This window comes from Typopeltis vanoorti, chromosome 11 (assembly GCF_054136105.1).
Source record: "Typopeltis vanoorti isolate ZY-2024b chromosome 11, IOZ_Tvanoo_1.0, whole genome shotgun sequence".
Taxonomy (NCBI): Eukaryota; Metazoa; Arthropoda; class Arachnida; order Uropygi; family Thelyphonidae; genus Typopeltis; species Typopeltis vanoorti.
Genome location: NC_143559.1, coordinates 112,593,430 through 112,611,576, shown reverse-complemented (window position 1 = coordinate 112,611,576; position 18,147 = coordinate 112,593,430). Strand labels below are relative to the sequence as shown.

Genomic DNA, 18,147 nt, shown 5'->3' with positions numbered 1-18,147 from the left:
GCTCAAAAAGTTGGAATATTCAAAACTTTAGCCTTTAGAGCAGAGCACATTTCATTCTCAGAATAGACAATGCATATGGATCAAGAGGCTCCCCTTTTTGAATAGAATGGTTACAACAAAAAACACCCTCACTAAACTTCTGAAAAAGCATCCCCCCCCCCCAAAAAAAAAACCCTGTTTTTTTTTTTATTGGATGGTGCAAAGGTTTCGGTGGATGTAGGAATCTTGATATTTTTTTCTAAAGGGAGAAAAGTTACTTTTAAGTTGTACTTGGGGAGCAAGGTCACTAATCTATCTGTGACATTTTTTATGTATGGTAGTGAGATTGCATTCGTGAAATCTTGTTTTTCTACGTTGGTTATGGGAGCTGTGTTCAGGATTTTCTTGATTGTTTTCGGCTCAAATCCATTAAGTGTGAGGTTCTGTGTTAAGTAGTGTAATTCCTCATTTCGCTTTTTTTCCCGTGCTAGATATCTTATATGCTCTGTCTCTCAAGGTTTTTATTATACCTATTTTTTGTGAGGCTGCATTAAGAAATCTTCCTATAGGTGTCGATTTTCAGTAAACAGAAAAGGTTAAACTTTTTTCTTCTTCATTTTTTTTCTATGAGGATATCCAGGAAAGGTAATTTTTTATATTCTTCTATTTCCAAAGTGAATTTTATATTTAGGTGTATTCTGTTAAGATATTCTTTAAAAACAATTAATTCATCTGTCGTTCCTGGCCAAATGACAAAAATGTCATCCACATACCATAGCCATCTCTTAGGTTTCTTTTGATAGTTTTTTAGAGTGTTAGTTTCAAAGTTTTCCATGAAGAAGTTTGCTAAAGCTGGGGAGGAGGGGGGGGGGGCATTACTAGTCGTTCCTTTTGTTCCCGAAATTTTTCCTGGAATGTGAAAAACGTATTATTCATGCAGTGTTTGTATAGTTCTACAACGTCTGGTCGAAAAAGATTTTCAAGAAGAGTCACTGTATCATTTCTTGGTACATTAGTGAAGAGGCTGACTATATCTAGACTTGCTAAAATGTCTGAAGGTTCTATATTAACGTCCTTGATCTTCTCAATGAAATGTAAACTGTTCTTTATGAATGAATCTGTTTTTCCTATATGTGGCACTAACATGTTTGTCAGATATTTCGCCAGATTTGATGTCGGGGAATCTCTTCCATCTATGATCGACCTTAACGGGGTATTATTTTATGTATTTTTGGTGCTCCTTAAATTCTTGGGACTAATGGGTGTTTAGATGATAGAGTTCTTTTTAGTTCTTCAGGCCAGTTAGGTATCTTCTTGATTAAGTCATTAGTTTTATTATGTGTTTGCCATGTGGGATCTCTAGTAATAGGCAAATAGGTAATGGAATCCTCTAAGAGGGTGTTCATCTTTCTTGTATAGTCCTCGGAATTCATGACTACTGTCACGTTCCCTTTATCTGCTTTAATTATCATGATGCTGTTGTTGTCAAGTCTTAATATTTTAAGTGCTGCAGATTCCGGTTTTGATAAGTTCTTGCGTGGTATTTTGCATTTTAATAGTAATGCCGAACTTTGTATGTGGATGAGGTCTGCTGTATCGCTAGGCAAATTGCAGATTCCTTTTTCAATTTGTGCAATGATATCTACTTTTGGAATGTGCTGTGGCATTAAAGCGAAATTGAAGCCTTTCATTAGAAGATTGTTTTCTGCTTTTGATAGGACTCATGAAGATAGGTTAATCACTATTTTAGAGTGATCTAGATGCTTTTGTTGTTTTTCTTTTTCTTGCTGAAGAACGCAATCTCACTACCATACATCAAAAATGTCACAGACGGATTAACGACATTGCTATGCAAGTACAACTTAAAAGTAGCTTTTCTCCTTTTAGAAAAAATGTCAAGATTCCTACATCCACCAATAACTTTGCACCATCCCATAAAAAAAAAACCCAGGGGTCTATCAAATCTATTGTTCTTGTGGTATTTGTTACATAGGCCAGACGGGAAGGAGAAATCCATATGGCAGAACATAAAAAAGACGTAGAAAAAAGAAGAGAACACAAATCAGGCCTAGCTTTCCACACAACTTCCACTGATCATGAAGTACTTTGGGAAAAAACGATCATGTCATATATTGATAAAAACTGTTTCTCAAGGAAATTCAAGGAAGTGGCAAAACTACTTAGAATTCCTACACAGTGCAACAAAAACCAAGGTTTGATATTACAGCAAGTGTGGTTGGCATTCATAAAAAATCTAACCTCCTCAGATCTTGGACATAACACACATGAAGCACAAAATGTGACAACAAATAACAATGTTGCAACAAACATTAAGTAATTTTTTCAATGTTATAGTTAGAAACATCTAATGGACTATGAATTTAATCTTTGTTAGTTGTGTTTAACTTTTTTTATACACCTGATGATGTAAGTCATACGACTTATGAAACTTGTCGGGTTTTCACGTATCCTGTTCGTATTTAATAAACATGTGGTCTCAAAACCAGAATCTATTTCTCGAACTATGGAACCACAGAAACCTTTGCATGCATATGGTTACTTACTTGCTGGCCTGGTTGGCATATCTGCTATCCAACCAACAGGCTGCAGGTTTGAATTCCACTATGGACACAGATGTTAACGATTGTCTTTAGGTGAGAGATGAAGTTCATCACCCAATGTGAGACCACTGCCCTGCTTACTGATGTGGCTTGAAAAGTTCCATGTTTGGTTTCTAAAGCAGGGTTTCCAAAAAAAAAATACAAAGTACAAAAAATACATAAAATTAATAAAAATGGAGGGAAAAAATCCTTTAGTCCACCTATGTATGAATGTACTATAGGTTTATTGAAGTATTTTGTGGGTGGGAGCCACATAAAAAATGCAATCTTTCCTTAACTTTTATCTTTTTTTGAGGAGGGGGGGGAATTGTCTAATATTGGTAATCAGAATAAAAATTTCTACTATTGTGTTAACTTAGCCAAATGAAATAAATATTCAAAAGTTCTTAATGTGCTTGTGCCATAGCATACCACCACAGCTACCATTCTATATGTAATGTTACTTTCAGTTTCAAGTTGCTTTAACAAGGAGAGAAAAGAAACTAACTCTTGAAAATAAAAACTGTATGTCTGACATATGAACAATAACAAGGAAATGTAAGCTGAGAATGGAAGTAAAAAGCAAAATGGCTGCAGGTTGCTTGAATTACTCGTGATTTCATTTGGTTTTAGGAAGAAACAATATAGTAGACCAATTTCTTCCAGTTGTAATTGTAAATAATACTATCAAACAATCCTAAAAAAAAAGAGGTGAGGTAATAATTCTAATATTATTTCTACTATTTATTATTATTTTTACTGGGAAAAAAGTTAACCTACCAAATGACAGTGCTCAGCATACTTTGCCTAGACGTCTAGCAGTTACTGTAAGCACAACAAGTACTGTCAATTAGACATAGAATGGCTGTCTCTTTTTTGTATTCTCATTATAAACAGATACAGTGGAACTTTAACATAGTGAGAGTTTATAAAGCTGAATGAACTAAGTATAACAAATGCTGATATCCAAATATATGGATGATATCAAAGCTTGTGTACATTTCTCTCAAGTTGGGAGAAATGTACATAATGTTAGGAGATTATGGTAGAGGTGTTTTTGAGTAAACATCTTCACACAAACATGGGTTCAATACTAAATAGTTACAGAACTGTTTGAGTTCGAAAAAAAAATCGACTAGAGTTTTCAATGGTAAAAATATAAGAATAACTAATACGTCGTAGTGTTTAAGAAAGTCACATTTACAAACTGGTTCTCAAAAATACCTCTCCATGCAGCTCATCTGTATATGGTTGCTTGCATTAATTCATTAGGACTGTCCTTCATGTAGGCTGCACTTCCATAATGCAACTGACCAATCAAGATGTGTTTTCACCTACACAGGAAAAATATGAAGGAGCTTCATCATGTTGGAAATACACGATACCATGTAGCCAGTGATACATCACTTAAAAGTAAATAATTTGTCTTGCAGAAAATGCACATAAATGTCATCCATAAGAAGACCTCTGAAAACAAATGAATGTAGATAATACAACACCATACATTAACACTGAAGCGATGCTGAAAATTACTTTCCGTCATGGCATGAGGATTGGTTTTGGATTACATGTATTTCAAGTGTTGACAATGCTGGGGTAATGCATTTTTTTGTTGTATCTTGGTGTTTGAAGAACATCAAGCTTGGAATTGCAAATGAGCACTTTGCTGCAATAATGTTTGCCCATTCAGCCACAATTTTTCTACCTACACTCAAATACAAATCCTAAAAAATATTCTGGTCTCTCATGATTCCTGGGAAACTCTGCTAAACATATGTTAGCTCAGAACTCTTTGATGTGAAAAAAACTGAAAATGAGAGCAGCAATACTATTTTCATTGCAGAATCTTCTTCTTCTTTGTATGGTGCTATCTTCTATCGAAGGTCAGCGACCATCTTGGTGAACAAACTGTGTTAATCTGAGCAGTTGTATGCTGCTCTTTCCTGTCCATGTCTTGATGTTGTCAAACCAAGATATTCTTTTTCTTCCTCTGGCTCCTTTGCCATCAATTCTTCCTATGAAAATAGTTTGTAGAAGTTGGTGTTTGCCATTTCTCATGATGTGGTCAAGATATGATGTTTTTCATTTCTTGATTGTATTAGATCTTTGGCTTTGCCAATGGATTTTAAGACATCTTCACTGGCAATTTTTTCTGTCCATGATATCTTTAGCATTCTTTTATATAGCCACATCTCAAAGGCTTCAATTTTCTTGATGGTTGTCGCCTTCAATGTCCATGTTTCAACTCCACAGAGCAGAATGGACTAGACGTAGCATTTCAGCATTCGCATCTGACTTCTATGTTTAGGTCTTTATTGCAGAATAATGTTTTCTCATTTTCATGAAGGACTACTGTGCAACTTCAATCCTTCATTAAGCCAGCAAACCAAGATATTTATACCTTGACACTTGATCGATATTTTTCCCACTGAGTGCCAGCTTCATCGATGAGGCTGGATGTTTGCTGATGACCATGTATTTCTTCTTGTTGATGTTTATATTTATTCTCATTCTTTGGCTTTCTATGTATACTCTGTCGATGAGGTTTTGAAGATCAGTGATGTTATCTGTAATTAGCACGGTCATCTGCATATCGTAGGTTGTTAACAATCTTTCCATTTATTGTGATTCTCTCTGGACATTCTTCCAATGCCTTTTTAAAGATTACTTGTCAGTATATGTTGAACAAGAGTGGTGAGAGCACACACACACATCCTTGTCTCACTCCTCTTTTGATGTTAATATCACTAGTGATAATGTTGTCTAACTGAATGGTAGCTGATTGGTTCCAATACAGATTTCTTATTAGTCTTATGTCTTGTTCATTTAGCCCTATTCGTTGAAGGACTTCTATTAAGTTAGTGTGTCTGACTTTGTCAAATGCTTTTTAGAAATCTATGAAACACATAAAGAGAGATTTCTGTTTTTCTATGCATTTTTGTATCAATATTTGGGCACAGAAAAGGGCCTCTATAGTACCAAAACCATTCCGAAAGCTAAACTGCATTTCACTCTGAGTTTCTTCACTTTGTTCTATGGAAACGATTCTGAATTACTTTCAAAATATTTTTAGCGTTTGGGTCATTAGACTAATAAATCGGAAGTCGCCATAGGAATTTGCTTTGGGTTTCTTTGGGATAGTGATGAACGTAGATTTGAGTCATTCTGGTAGAAATTTGCCACTTGCATATATTTTATTGAATAGTTTTTCAAGAAGCTTAATGTTATCTGGCTGTACTAATTTTAAAAATACTGTTTGCACACCATCTGGTCCACTGGCTTTTCCTGTTTTACCTGATCTTATAGCATTCTCTATTTCACATTTCAGAACTGCTGGTCCTCGAATGTTATCTTTTATATATATTTATAGGCTTCTGTCTAATATCATTGAAGAGTTCTGTTACATATTTTATCCAAATCTGTGTTTTATTCTCTTCTTCTAGAACTATTTTTCCACTTTCGTCTCTTAGAGACACTGTTTGCTTTTTCCTGAGTTTTCCGGAAATTTTGTTAATTTTCTTATACAGATTGAAATGGTCTTGTTTCTTTCCAAGCTGTTCAATCTCGGTGCATAAATTTTTCATCCAATTTTCCTTTGCTTCTTTTATTTTTTTCTTGATGATATTATGTGTTTCTATATATTTGGCTAAATCTTTGTTTTTGTACATTCTTCTTGTATGAGAAAGAATCTCATTTGTTATCCATTCCTGTTGTTTCACATTATTCACATAACCTACTTCTTCAATACTTGTTGTTACGATGGCATTCTTTAAGCTATTCCAAAGAGATTCCACGCTTTCATTTTCTTCTATGTTAATCTGTTGTAATTGCAGCTTAAGCTGTGTCTTGGCTTTTTTATTTATCTTCGAGTCTTTTCGTTTTTCTACATCAATTTTCTGTTTCTTCTTTTGTGATTTTTTGGCTGATTTTAATCTAAAGACTTATTTCTGCAACTATGGGATTGTGGTCTGATGGGTCTGCTCCAGGGTAAGTCTTTGCACTCTTTATACTATTGTGGAACCTTTTATTTATCAGTATGTAATCAATTTGATTTCTGACAATGTTATGTCAGTTACCTTGAGGCAATTTCCAAGTGTTCAGTCTTCTGGATGGAAGTTTAAACCAGGTGTTTGCTATTGTTAGATCTTCTTCCTGACAGAACTGGACAAGGCGATCTCCTCATTCATTTCTGCTGCCTAAGCCATGTTCCCCAACAATTTCTCCATCACTCCTCTGCCAACTTTTGCATTGAAGTCATCCATCACTATGTTTATCTCATGTTTCTTTGTTAGGTTTTTAGTCTCTTTTAAGTGTTCATAAAATTCTTCAACTTCTTCTTCACTTTTGTCAGCTGTGGGTGCATATGCTTGAATGATATTTATATTAACAGGATTTCCCTTAACTTGTAAGAGCATTATCCTTTCAGAAAATGGGATCTGATTTATTACTGATTTACTGATTTCTTCATCTACTATTACAGCTACACCATGTCGATGTTTGTTCTCATCATTCCCAGAGTAATACGTTGTCATATTATCATGTTGACACTTTCCAGATCCTGGCCATCCTGTCTTGCAAATTACCGAAATCCAGATACCCAGTCTCTTCATTCTCTTCACAAAATCAATAAACATATACCATACCATTAAGTTTTAAGGGCACATGTACCATTAAGTTTCCATGGTGTAGTGGTTATCACGTTAGCTTCACACATGCAAGATCCTTGGTTTGATCGTGAGCAGAAAGAGTTTTTCTTTTTGAATCTGGTTGGCCGAGTGGTTAGCATACCACTTGGCCAACTCGGCATTTAAGTTTTCTAGATCTGGAAAAAAAAGCACATAAGATACCAAGAGAAAAGTTCTTCAAATTGCTACATTTATATGGTATAAATGAAACCTTATAAAGAGTAATATATAGCCTCTTAGCTCGGTCAGTTTCAATAACGTTGGAACGACCTTGGTTTTCAGTTGGAACGACCTTGGTTTGAATCCCACCTAGGATGCAAAGAACTTTTAGCAGAGCTTTTTTTTTTTTTCAAGTGAAGCTGAGTTAGCCAGTCTCATACAGAGATGGCAGGTTTTTTTCATTCTGCATATAGGGAAATCAGCCAAGCACACAATTTATAGGGCTAACCACCCCATCTGGGAATAGCAGTTAGGAAATCCAAAGATGCCTTGGATGGTCTGCTGAAAGGCCTGTGAAAGAAGTTAGCAGTTAGAACTGGAAAATGTCCTGGAAAGTGATTTGTCAAATCAGGTGCAGGGCACGTAGCATGCATGCTATCCTCACTGTTGTACTCAATCTATGTTAATCAACATTATGAAGGAAAGTAGCATTAAACCTGATATCAAAATCAAATCAGCTCTTCATGTGAGTTTTTTTTTAAGTTTTTTAAGTAAATCTTCTGCAAGTATTCATGACTTTCAACTAAAGTAAATAACTACTGTTAAAAATTTTGAATTTAAATCAGCAATATTGTCATCTCTCACTATAAGAAAAGTTTGCCCAAGTGAATTTCTTTTATAATAGAGCTTTTTTTTTTTTCAAGTGAAAAAAGACTGCAGACACTAGCAAACAGGAGAAAGAGGGGTGATATGATTGAGACTTACAAACTTCTGAAAGGGTCAGGATTTCAATTGATGGAATTTTTCAATTTATAGAGGATGGGGAAAGGACAAGAGGGTATCCTTGGAAGCTGAGAATGAACGCTGCTAAGAAGGGGGTGAGGGCTAGATTTTTCTCTCATACGGTGGTGTGTGATTGGAATGGATTGCCATTGGATGTTGTGCGTGCAAGCAGTGTGAATGAATTCAAGAATAAGTTTGATAGCTGGTGCATGTAATATGTGGCCTTCTTCAATGAGTCCCTGACTCCCTGGAGCTCTCCCTTAATAATAATAACATTATGCTTATGCAGCATTGGTTGGTACTTTTTGGTAATTTGTTATAGTGAGAGTCGATTGTAAAAATACATAAACTATGTAAATAGACAACAACACTGAAAATATCAACTGCATTATCAATAAGCAGTCTTTATAAAAAAGTAAAATATTTCAGCTATTAAGGCACAATTTTTAATTCAGATGACAAATTAAATATGGAGGTTAATAGAATAAGCAAACCTGGTATGGTGAGAAAACCAGTTAAATAAACTCATATGGACAGAAACAATGAAAAATGATCAAGAAAGGATAATGATTAAGAATCTTGGACATTTTAAAAGTAGCCACGTGGAATGTGCAATGCATAACAACAAAGGAATTAGCAAAACAACTAAAAATATTAATACAGCTGTGATAACAGAAACAAAAAAGAAATTAAATGGAACAAAAGATATAGATGGTTTTACTATGTTATACAGTGGAGTTGACCAATATTATTATTACTACGGGCAACTCCAGGGAGTCCTTAGACTCATCGAGAGAGGCCCCAAATCATGTTCATCACAACTATTCGACATTCATACAGAATCTATCATACCTCGCCTTAAACTCATTCACTGTCACAGCATCCACCACAGACTCTGGCAGCCCATTCCACTCATTCACCACTCTAAAAGTAAAGAACCCAGCTCTAACACCCTTACTAACCACACTTTTGCCCAGCTTCCATGGATGTCCCCTAGCCCTCCCACAACCAGCCCTGTTCTCAAAAATATCTTCTGAATTAATATTATAGAAACCCTTCAGTAATTTGAATGTCTCAATCATACTCCCCTCCTCCACCTATCAACCAATTTTTGCAACCCACAAATCCTCAACCTGTTCTCATAAGGTTCATTCCACAGACCTGCTATCATCTTGGTCACTCGCCTCTGGATCCTCTCAACCTCTTCCCCATCAAGAAGAAACTTAGGCGACCAAATCTGGGCACAGTAGTCGAGATGGGGGTTTTATCAAGGCTCGATACAGAGGAACAATAATCTGCTTGTCAACATATTCTTCAGCAACCAAGTGATTTGATGAGCTGATTTGGCCACTTTTGCAGTGTGCCACCTAAACTTCAACTCCTTATCCACCAACACTCCTAAATCTCGTGCCTTATCAATTTCCTGGTGTACAGTTCCACCAATGTGTAGTAAACTGCTGCCAATCTTTTCACCCCAAAATATATAACCTTACATTTTGCCACATTAAATTGACATCCATTCTATCCAGATCATCCTGCAAAATTTTGACTTCATCTGCATTCACTATTGCCCTATCCAACTTTGCATCATCCGCAAACAAATTAACTGTTCCTCTCAGATCCTTTCCTATATCATTAAAGAACAAATTAAACAGTAGTGGTCCAAAAACAGATTCTTGTGGCCCACTAGTCACAGGCCGTCTTGTGGACTCTACTCCTGAATAAACCACTCTCTGATATCTCTCCGTCAACCACCCTCCTATCCATCCCCATATGCTGCATTTTACTGATTAGAATTCCACGTGGTATTCTGTCAAAGGCCTTAGCAAGGTCCAGTAGAATCACTGTAAACCCATTACCCTTATCTAGTTCAGCCGTCATTGTGTTATAATACGTGAGCAAGTTACTGAGGCGTGACCTACCCTTCACAAAACCATGCTGTCCCCAATACAGTATCCCATTTTCATCTATCCAATCTTGCATTTTCCTCTTGACTATTTTCTCCAAGACCTTGATAACATCTGGTAATATATCAGACATTCTAGTGGAATGGCTGTTTTAATTGATAATAAGTGAAAAAATAGAATATGACAGGGCAGTTTTGTAAATGATCAAATCATTAACAGTTACGTTAAAAATACACAGCAGCTACTTAAATATCATAGGAGTGCCTCTGAAGAAGGTAGAAAAGAGGAATCTGAACAATCTTATGAGGAACTACAAAAACAGTTAATAAATGTAGTGAAATTGACTATATATTAAATAAAAATAAAAAGTCAAATAAAACGGAGGAATGGAGTGTACGTTCATCAGCAAAGCTACGGATAGGATTGGAAGTCTACTCTTTCACCCACTCTCTTCCTCTTGTATATAAATGACTTGCTCTCACATACAAGAGGAAGAGAGTGGGTGAAAGAATAGAACCCTGGGTTCCTGCATTGGTGGGGAAATCTGAGGAGAGGAAACCATCCACCATCACACTATGTGTGATGGTGGATGGTTTTACAGAATGTGGAAAGCAGACCATAGGATGGCACTTTGTTAATTATGCCCCCTCTGCCAAACCTGATCAAATGATTTTGAAATGTCGAGGGTAACTATATATCTACTTGAAGTAGAAAAAGCTATATCAGGCAGTTTAAGTAGATGATATTTGAACAGAAATGCTAAAATATCTACTCTATATACATATATATAATGATAAGCCTTTTTATGTCATGTTTTTTGAAACTCAGGGGCTACCCTCAGTGTCGAGTCTTCAAAATTCGAGTCATCAGAATTCAAGGAGAACTGGCCTACCAGTCCGGAACATGGGGGGCATATCCCCCCCCCCACTGTAGGTATAAAATTTTACAGTATCTACACTGCATAATTCAGAGAGCTTGGTCAGATGGTCATTCCAGATGATTGGAGTAAAGCACTCATAGTACCCATCTATAAAAAAGGGAATAAAGCTGAATATGAGAATTACAGAGGAATTTCTCTACTGAGCATTCCTAGTAAGATTTATGCAATTATTCTTGAGAAACAGCTAAGAAAAATTGTGGTGGATAAGCTTGAAGAAAAACAAACTGGATTCAGGCCAAACACAGGTTGTCAATATCAGATTTTCAGTTTAAGACAAATAGTTGAGAAATCTTGGGAATATAATAATGATGTATATTTAAATTTCTTAAATATGGATCATTGGCAAGGATCTGCATTTAAGAAAGCTGTTCAAAATGCTCAGTCAGATGGTGTAAATGGGACATTATATCAGGCAATACATAGTCTTTATTTGAATTGTATATCAGCAGTAAGAATTGAAAGAGATACAGGAAGATGATTTGATGTTAAGTCAGGTGTGCGACAAGAGTGTATGTTATCTCCACTGTTATTCTTCATCATCTATATGGATCGCATTATGAAGGAAGCGGTATTAAACCTGATATCAAAATTGGCAATGTTAATCTCAGCTTTTTACTTTATGCACATGATGTTATACTCCTAAATAAATCCAGGACAAGTCTGCAGGATTCCCAAACTGAATAACTACTGTAATAAATTTGCTATGAAAATCAGCATCAAAAAGACAAAGACAATGAAAATAGGCAGAAACATTAAAATCAACTGTATCCTGAATAGAGAATCTATAGAACAAGTAAAACATGTCAATTATTTAGGCACAATTTTTCTTGAAGATGGCAAATTAAATTTGGAAATAGACATCAGAATTAGCAAAGCTGGTATGGTAGGAAGTCAACTGAATAAATTTATATGGAATAAGTGAGAGAGATTAGTCAAAACACCAAACCAGCTGCATACAAGACAGTGTTCAAACCAATTTTAACTTCTGGATATGAGAGCTGGGTTAGAAATAAAACTCTTGATCAAAGACTGGAGACTACAGATATGAGAGTCCTGAGAAAGATTAGGGGACTGAATAGATTCCACTGTATCTGCAAGGTTTGGTTCTTGTTTTCAAATTCAGTTTTTTTTTTAATAATGTTTGTGTATTTGTGTGTACAGTTCACAACTGATAGTTGTTCAACTTTGATTCATTTTAAAACTTTCTTACACACACCTTTCTTTTCAATATGAAGTTCAATTTTAATCTATTTAACATTAAATAGTGATCACTTCCTATTTCACATCCTCCGTAAACTCTTGTGTCATATAAAAAATTTCACATTTGATGTCTGTAGACGCTGTATGGTCACTCCTGTACCTCACCAAGTTTTGGGAGTGAAGCCTTCTACTAGAAGAAGTGGTAGGGGTGCAGATGCTCTTTTCACACAGAGTTAGTAGGACAATCACAAACACTCATGCCCATGGCCAGATTCCAGCCTACAGTTTCTTGGCTGGAGAGCAGACACGCTAACCACTTTGGCCAACCAGGCTGGCCTCGTGTCATGACCAGTTTCAAATTTCCTGTCATCCTGACAAAGAACACTTTGCCAGGATGACAGGAAACAGCCCAGAGGAAGACCAAGATGTAGGTGGATTGATACAGTAAAAAATGCCTTAGAAGACAGAAACATAAGATCTGATAATATTGGAATGTTAACAGATAACAAGCTAATCTGGAGGACAAAAAGTTAGTAATGAGGTGACTTTTCACGTAGTACTATCTATAAGCTCCTATACACCCCACTGATGATGTTTACAAAATGGAGAAAGGAAGTAAATAAGAAAAAAACAAGAAATAGAACAAGTATACAACATTAGAATGTTATATCAATCACGATTAACAGATTACCTAAAAGAAGCAAAAATTAATGAAGATATAGAAAAATGGAAACTTTAATAAAGATAATTCATAAAGCAGCCTCTGAAGTATAGTGAAAGAGAAATAAAATATTAAAAAGATGAACATTAAAAATTTGGAACACAGATATAAAAAATGCAATAAAAGAAAAACAAATGGCATAAATATCATTCCTTCAAACATATATAAAGGAAACAGAAGAAATATACAAAAACAAAAGAAATATTGCTAAAACCATAGTACAGAAAACTCACCAAGATTACACAAGGGTAACTATGGGAACAAAGGAATGTTGAAATGCATGTACACAAATGCAAGAAGTATCAGGAATAAGGGTGAGATTTGGTATTGGTCAGCTCGACTTGGCCAAAAATTATAGGCATCGGTGAGACCTGGTTGTGTCTGGAAATGATATAGTTACAGGGTTAAATTGGAAAGGGTATTGTATATTCAGGGAGGATAGAGGGAACAGGGCAGGAGGTGGGGTATTGCTGATGATAGCTGAAGAATTAGAATTACAACCAGCAAAATTAGAAGTTAAAGAGGATTTTAAGGCAGAGGGAGATTGTTCATTTGAAGCTGTCTGGCCTGAGATGGAGGCAAATAGAACAAAATACATTGTTGGGTGCTGCTATAGACCAGAGGGTTCACAGAAAGATGTAGACAGAGGTGGACTGGGTCTAAAAATATTGGTTGCCAGGAGACAAAGGAAGCCCACCCACAACTATAAAGCTATCATATAATTTTTATAAGAAATAAATAAAATTTTCAAAAAATACATAAGTGGAAAAAAGGTACAATTAAAATTTTTGCAAAATAAATGCATATTTTTTTATGTATATTATAAATATAATATACATAAAAAATATAAACTGTAGTTAATATAAATGTATATAAATGTACACTGTAGTTAATATAAATGTATATAAATGTACACTGTAGTTAATATAAATGTATATTAACTACAGTGTACATATATTGTATATATTACTGACAGTACACATTAGATACTAAATGTAAATACAGATTGTTATAATTAAATTTTTAAATTATTTTTTTTCATCATCATCATCATCATCAAATTCCTGCCATGTACCCTCAAGGGGTGTACAGGATATGATAGTACTACATGAAAAAAATTACATCATTATTAATTTCCTATCTACAATTTTCCTCCAAATCAGTCTGTTACTTGTCAACACTCCAATATTATCAGCTCTTATATTTCTATCGTCTAAAGCACTTTGTACCGTATCAATCCACCAATATCTTGGTCTTCCTCTGGGTCGTTTTCCTGCCAACCTGGCAGAGAACACTTGTTTTGCTAATCTTTCCTCGCCCATTCTGTTTAAGTGACCATACCACCTGAGATTAGCTCTGCTAACGCATTCCTGGATGCTGACAATGTCAAGTTCTTTCCTAATATCCTCGTTTTTAATATGATACTGCCATTGATGCCATCTGTTCACGCCTATAATCTTTCTCAGGACTCTCATATCTGAAGTCTCTAGTCTTTGGTCAAGTGTTTTACTTCTGACCCAGCTCTCAGATCCATAAGTTAAAACTGGTTTGAACACTGTCTTGTATACAGCTAATTTAGTGTTGCGACTAATTTCTCTCTTATTCCATATGAATTTATTCAATTGACTTCCCACCATACCAGCTTTGCTGATTCTGTTGTCTATTTCTATATTTAATTTACCATCTTCAGTAAAAATCGTGCCTAAATAGCTGAAATGTTTTACTTGTTCCACAGGTTCTCCATTCACAACACAGTTGACATTTTCAATGATTCTGCCTATTTTCATTGTCTTTGTCTTTTTATTGCTGACCTTCATACCATATCTATTACAAGAGCTATTCAATTTAGTCAGAGAATCTTGAGACTTGTAGCGGATTTATTTAGAAGTATAACATCATCCGCATAGAGCAAAGAGCTGACATTAACATCTCCAATTTCGATATCATGTTTAATACCACTTTCCTTCGTAATGCGATCCATATAGATAATGAATAACAGAGGGGATAATGTACATCCTTGTCTCACACCAGATTTAACATTAAACCATCTTCCTGTACTTCCTTCAATTCTAACTGCTGACTTACAACTCAAATAAAGACTAAGTATTGCTTGATATAATGTCCCATTGACACCATATAACTGCAGCGTATTGAATAGCTTCTCTCTTGGCACCTTGTCATATGCCTTTTCCAGATCGACAAATCTTAAATACAGATCTTTGTTATATTCCCATGCTTTCTCGACTATTTGTCGTAAAGTGAAGATCTGATCCTGACAGCCTCTATTTGGCCTGAATCCAGCTTGTTCTTCACCAAGCTTTTCTTCCACAATTCTTCTCAACCGTTTCTCAAGTATACTTGCATAGATCTTGCCAGGAACACTCAGTAGGGAAATACTTCTGTAATTCTCACATGCAGTTTTATTTCCCTTTTTATATATGGGTACTATGAGAGCTCTACTCCAATCATCGGGAATTCGTCCCTCTGTCCAGGCTTTCTGAACTATGCAGTGCAGCCACTGTAAGACTCTTATACCACCATACTTCAGCATTTCTGGTCGAATATCATCTACTCCTGCTGCCTTTCCACATTTCAAGCCTTTGATGGCTTTTTCTACTTCAAGTATGGATATGTATTTCTGACTGCATGCCTGGTCAGTGTTTTTTTAAAACTATGCTGTCATCACTGCTTGTTTCATTTAGCAGTTTTTCAAAGTAATTACTCCATACATCAAGGATATCTTTTTCTCCCGTTTTCATGTCACCTTTATCATCTCTAATTCCTTTTATAGCACTCTTTCCTCCATTCTTAAGCTTCTTCAACAACCTCCAGAATATTTTGCCACCTTCTTGATATTTATTTTCTATATTCTTGCCAAAGTCCTCCCATGACTTTTGTTTAGCTAGTTTTACACAGTGTTTAGCATTCTTGCATTTGTCTCTATATTCTCTAAGAGCACAAGCTGACTTATTTGACAGGAACTTTTGGTATGCTTTTTTCTTTTCCTTCACTGCCTCTTTAACCTCCTGTGTCCACCAGGGAGTTCTGATTTTTTTATCCTTACAAACAACCTCACCACATGCCTCTCTGGCAGAATCAATCAATGTTTTCTTCAGAGTTTGCCAATGAATCTCCAAGGTTTGATTCCTGTTCTCAAACTCTTTCATTTTTCCTTCAATAATCTTTGTGTATTTTAGTCTACAGCTCACATCTGAGAGCTGCTCATCTTTTATTCGCTTTAAAACTTTCTTACATGTTATTCTTTTCAATATGAAATTCAATTTTATCCTGCTCAAGACTAAATAGTGATCACTTCCAATTTCAAATCCTCTGTACACTCTGGTGTCCTGCACCAGGGAGAAAACATCATGATCAACAATAACATAGTCAATGAGACTTTTCTTATTCCTAGCCTCTTCTCTCCATGTGAATTTGTGCACATTTTTATGTTGGAACATGGTGTTAGTAATAACCAGTCCATGTCCTGAGCAGAAATCCAACAGATATTTGCCATTATTATTAGCTTTGCTCTTTTCTCCAAATTTTCCCAAAATATTTTTGTATGTCCGACAATCATTTCCTACTCTACTATTTAGATCCCCAACAAGGACCAACTTTTCATTTTTCATTGTGTCAGTTGCTTTTTCTAAAGCATCAAAAAATTCTCCCACTTCTACATTAGTAGAACCTTCTGTGGGACCATAGGCACAAATAAGTCTCATTGTCCAGTTCCCCATTCTCATATTTGCCCACATTACTCTACTTGAGACTGGCTGCCATTCAAGAAGATTAGCCTCGTATTTTGTGTTGAATACTATGGCTACTCCTTCTTTTCCTTGATTGTCATTGCCTGAATATAACATTTTGTATTTATTGCTCAGGATCTCACCAGTTTTGGTCTTTTTTGTTTCAGTCACCCCTATTATGTCGATCTGGTACTTATCTAATTCCTCGCTAGCTCCATTTCTTTGCCATTCAGGCTTCTTACGTTGATAGTACCGATCTTTAGCTCTGGTGATGTTGAGTTGGGGTTTATTTTCAGATTTGTTCCAGTAGCTGACTTTTCGCTGTTCGCCCTGGTTCCCTGGCGAAAACAGCGGGGGCCTTGTTTAACCGGGCGACGCCCCAGCCGGCATGAAATTTTGTCATGTTGTACCATCATTCTATATTTTGGTTTAACCAATAAGAATACAATTTGGTCGGCTAAATCCCAAATTGCCAGCCTATCCTCGTCCGTTCAGTATCCAAGTAGATACCCAACAGGGTGCACCACGAGAAGGTGAGGGTTGGACATTAGGTCAGAAGCCCTGGTTGGTTCTCCGCATTCCTTTAAAGGCTATGTGGAGGTCTCCTCTCAGTTATACAGCTTTGACCCTTAATTAAATTTTAAATAAATGATGGATATTTTAGTTTGCTTGTACTGAACATTTTACACATGAACAGGTAGTTCAAAAGCATATTTCATGCAGTCCACTATATTAAGAGGAATCGTTTGAATTCACTAGATGATTGGGCGAATCTGTCAATAATTGCATCTGCATTTAATTCATCTAACAGTTCCTTTGCAATGGATAGCAACATGTATGATTCCAAGTTCTCCTCAGAAAATGAATTTCTTAGCTTTGTCTTGATGATCTTTAGCTTTGAAAATGTCCTCTTACATTGGACTTGAGTAACTGATAGCGTGCAGATGACTTTATAAATTTCATGATAAGACATATCATATGCCTTGTCAAAGTCTGTTGGATGCCAGAATTTTTAGTACACACTACAGGCAAGTGCTGCAAATTTTACACTTGTTGCAACTGGAATCCATATTCCCACCATCATTAAGCAATAGCTTTAATACATCAAAGTTTGAATAAATAAAGAATAAAATTCCAATATTACTATTATTATTATTATTATTATTATTATTCAGGCCTCCATGGAGTCAAAAGACTCATCGTGGGAAGTCCTTCCTAGGAAACACAAAATCTATCAACTCATCGCTGGAGGTCCCTCTTAGGAAACAAAGTCTATCATACCACTCCTTAAATTCATTGACCGTTCTCACTCTCACCACCCTATCAGGCAATGCATTCCATGGTTCATCCACTCTCCATTGCAAAGAAACCACACCTCATCCTCTTGCTCACAGTTTCCTTTCATAGCTTCCATGGATGGCCCCTTG

General features: G+C 35.8%; 1 protein-coding gene across 1 annotated transcript; it reads right to left on the bottom strand.

Annotated features, from left to right (window-relative positions):
* Positions 1-1,220: 1,220 nt before the first annotated feature.
* On the bottom strand, positions 1,221-1,646 carry LOC150101952 (uncharacterized). Its single transcript, XM_090399942.1, has one exon. It carries the CDS (start codon positions 1,644-1,646, stop codon positions 1,221-1,223), a length of 426 nt encoding a protein of 141 aa, XP_090256068.1.
* Positions 1,647-18,147: the final 16,501 nt, after the last annotated feature.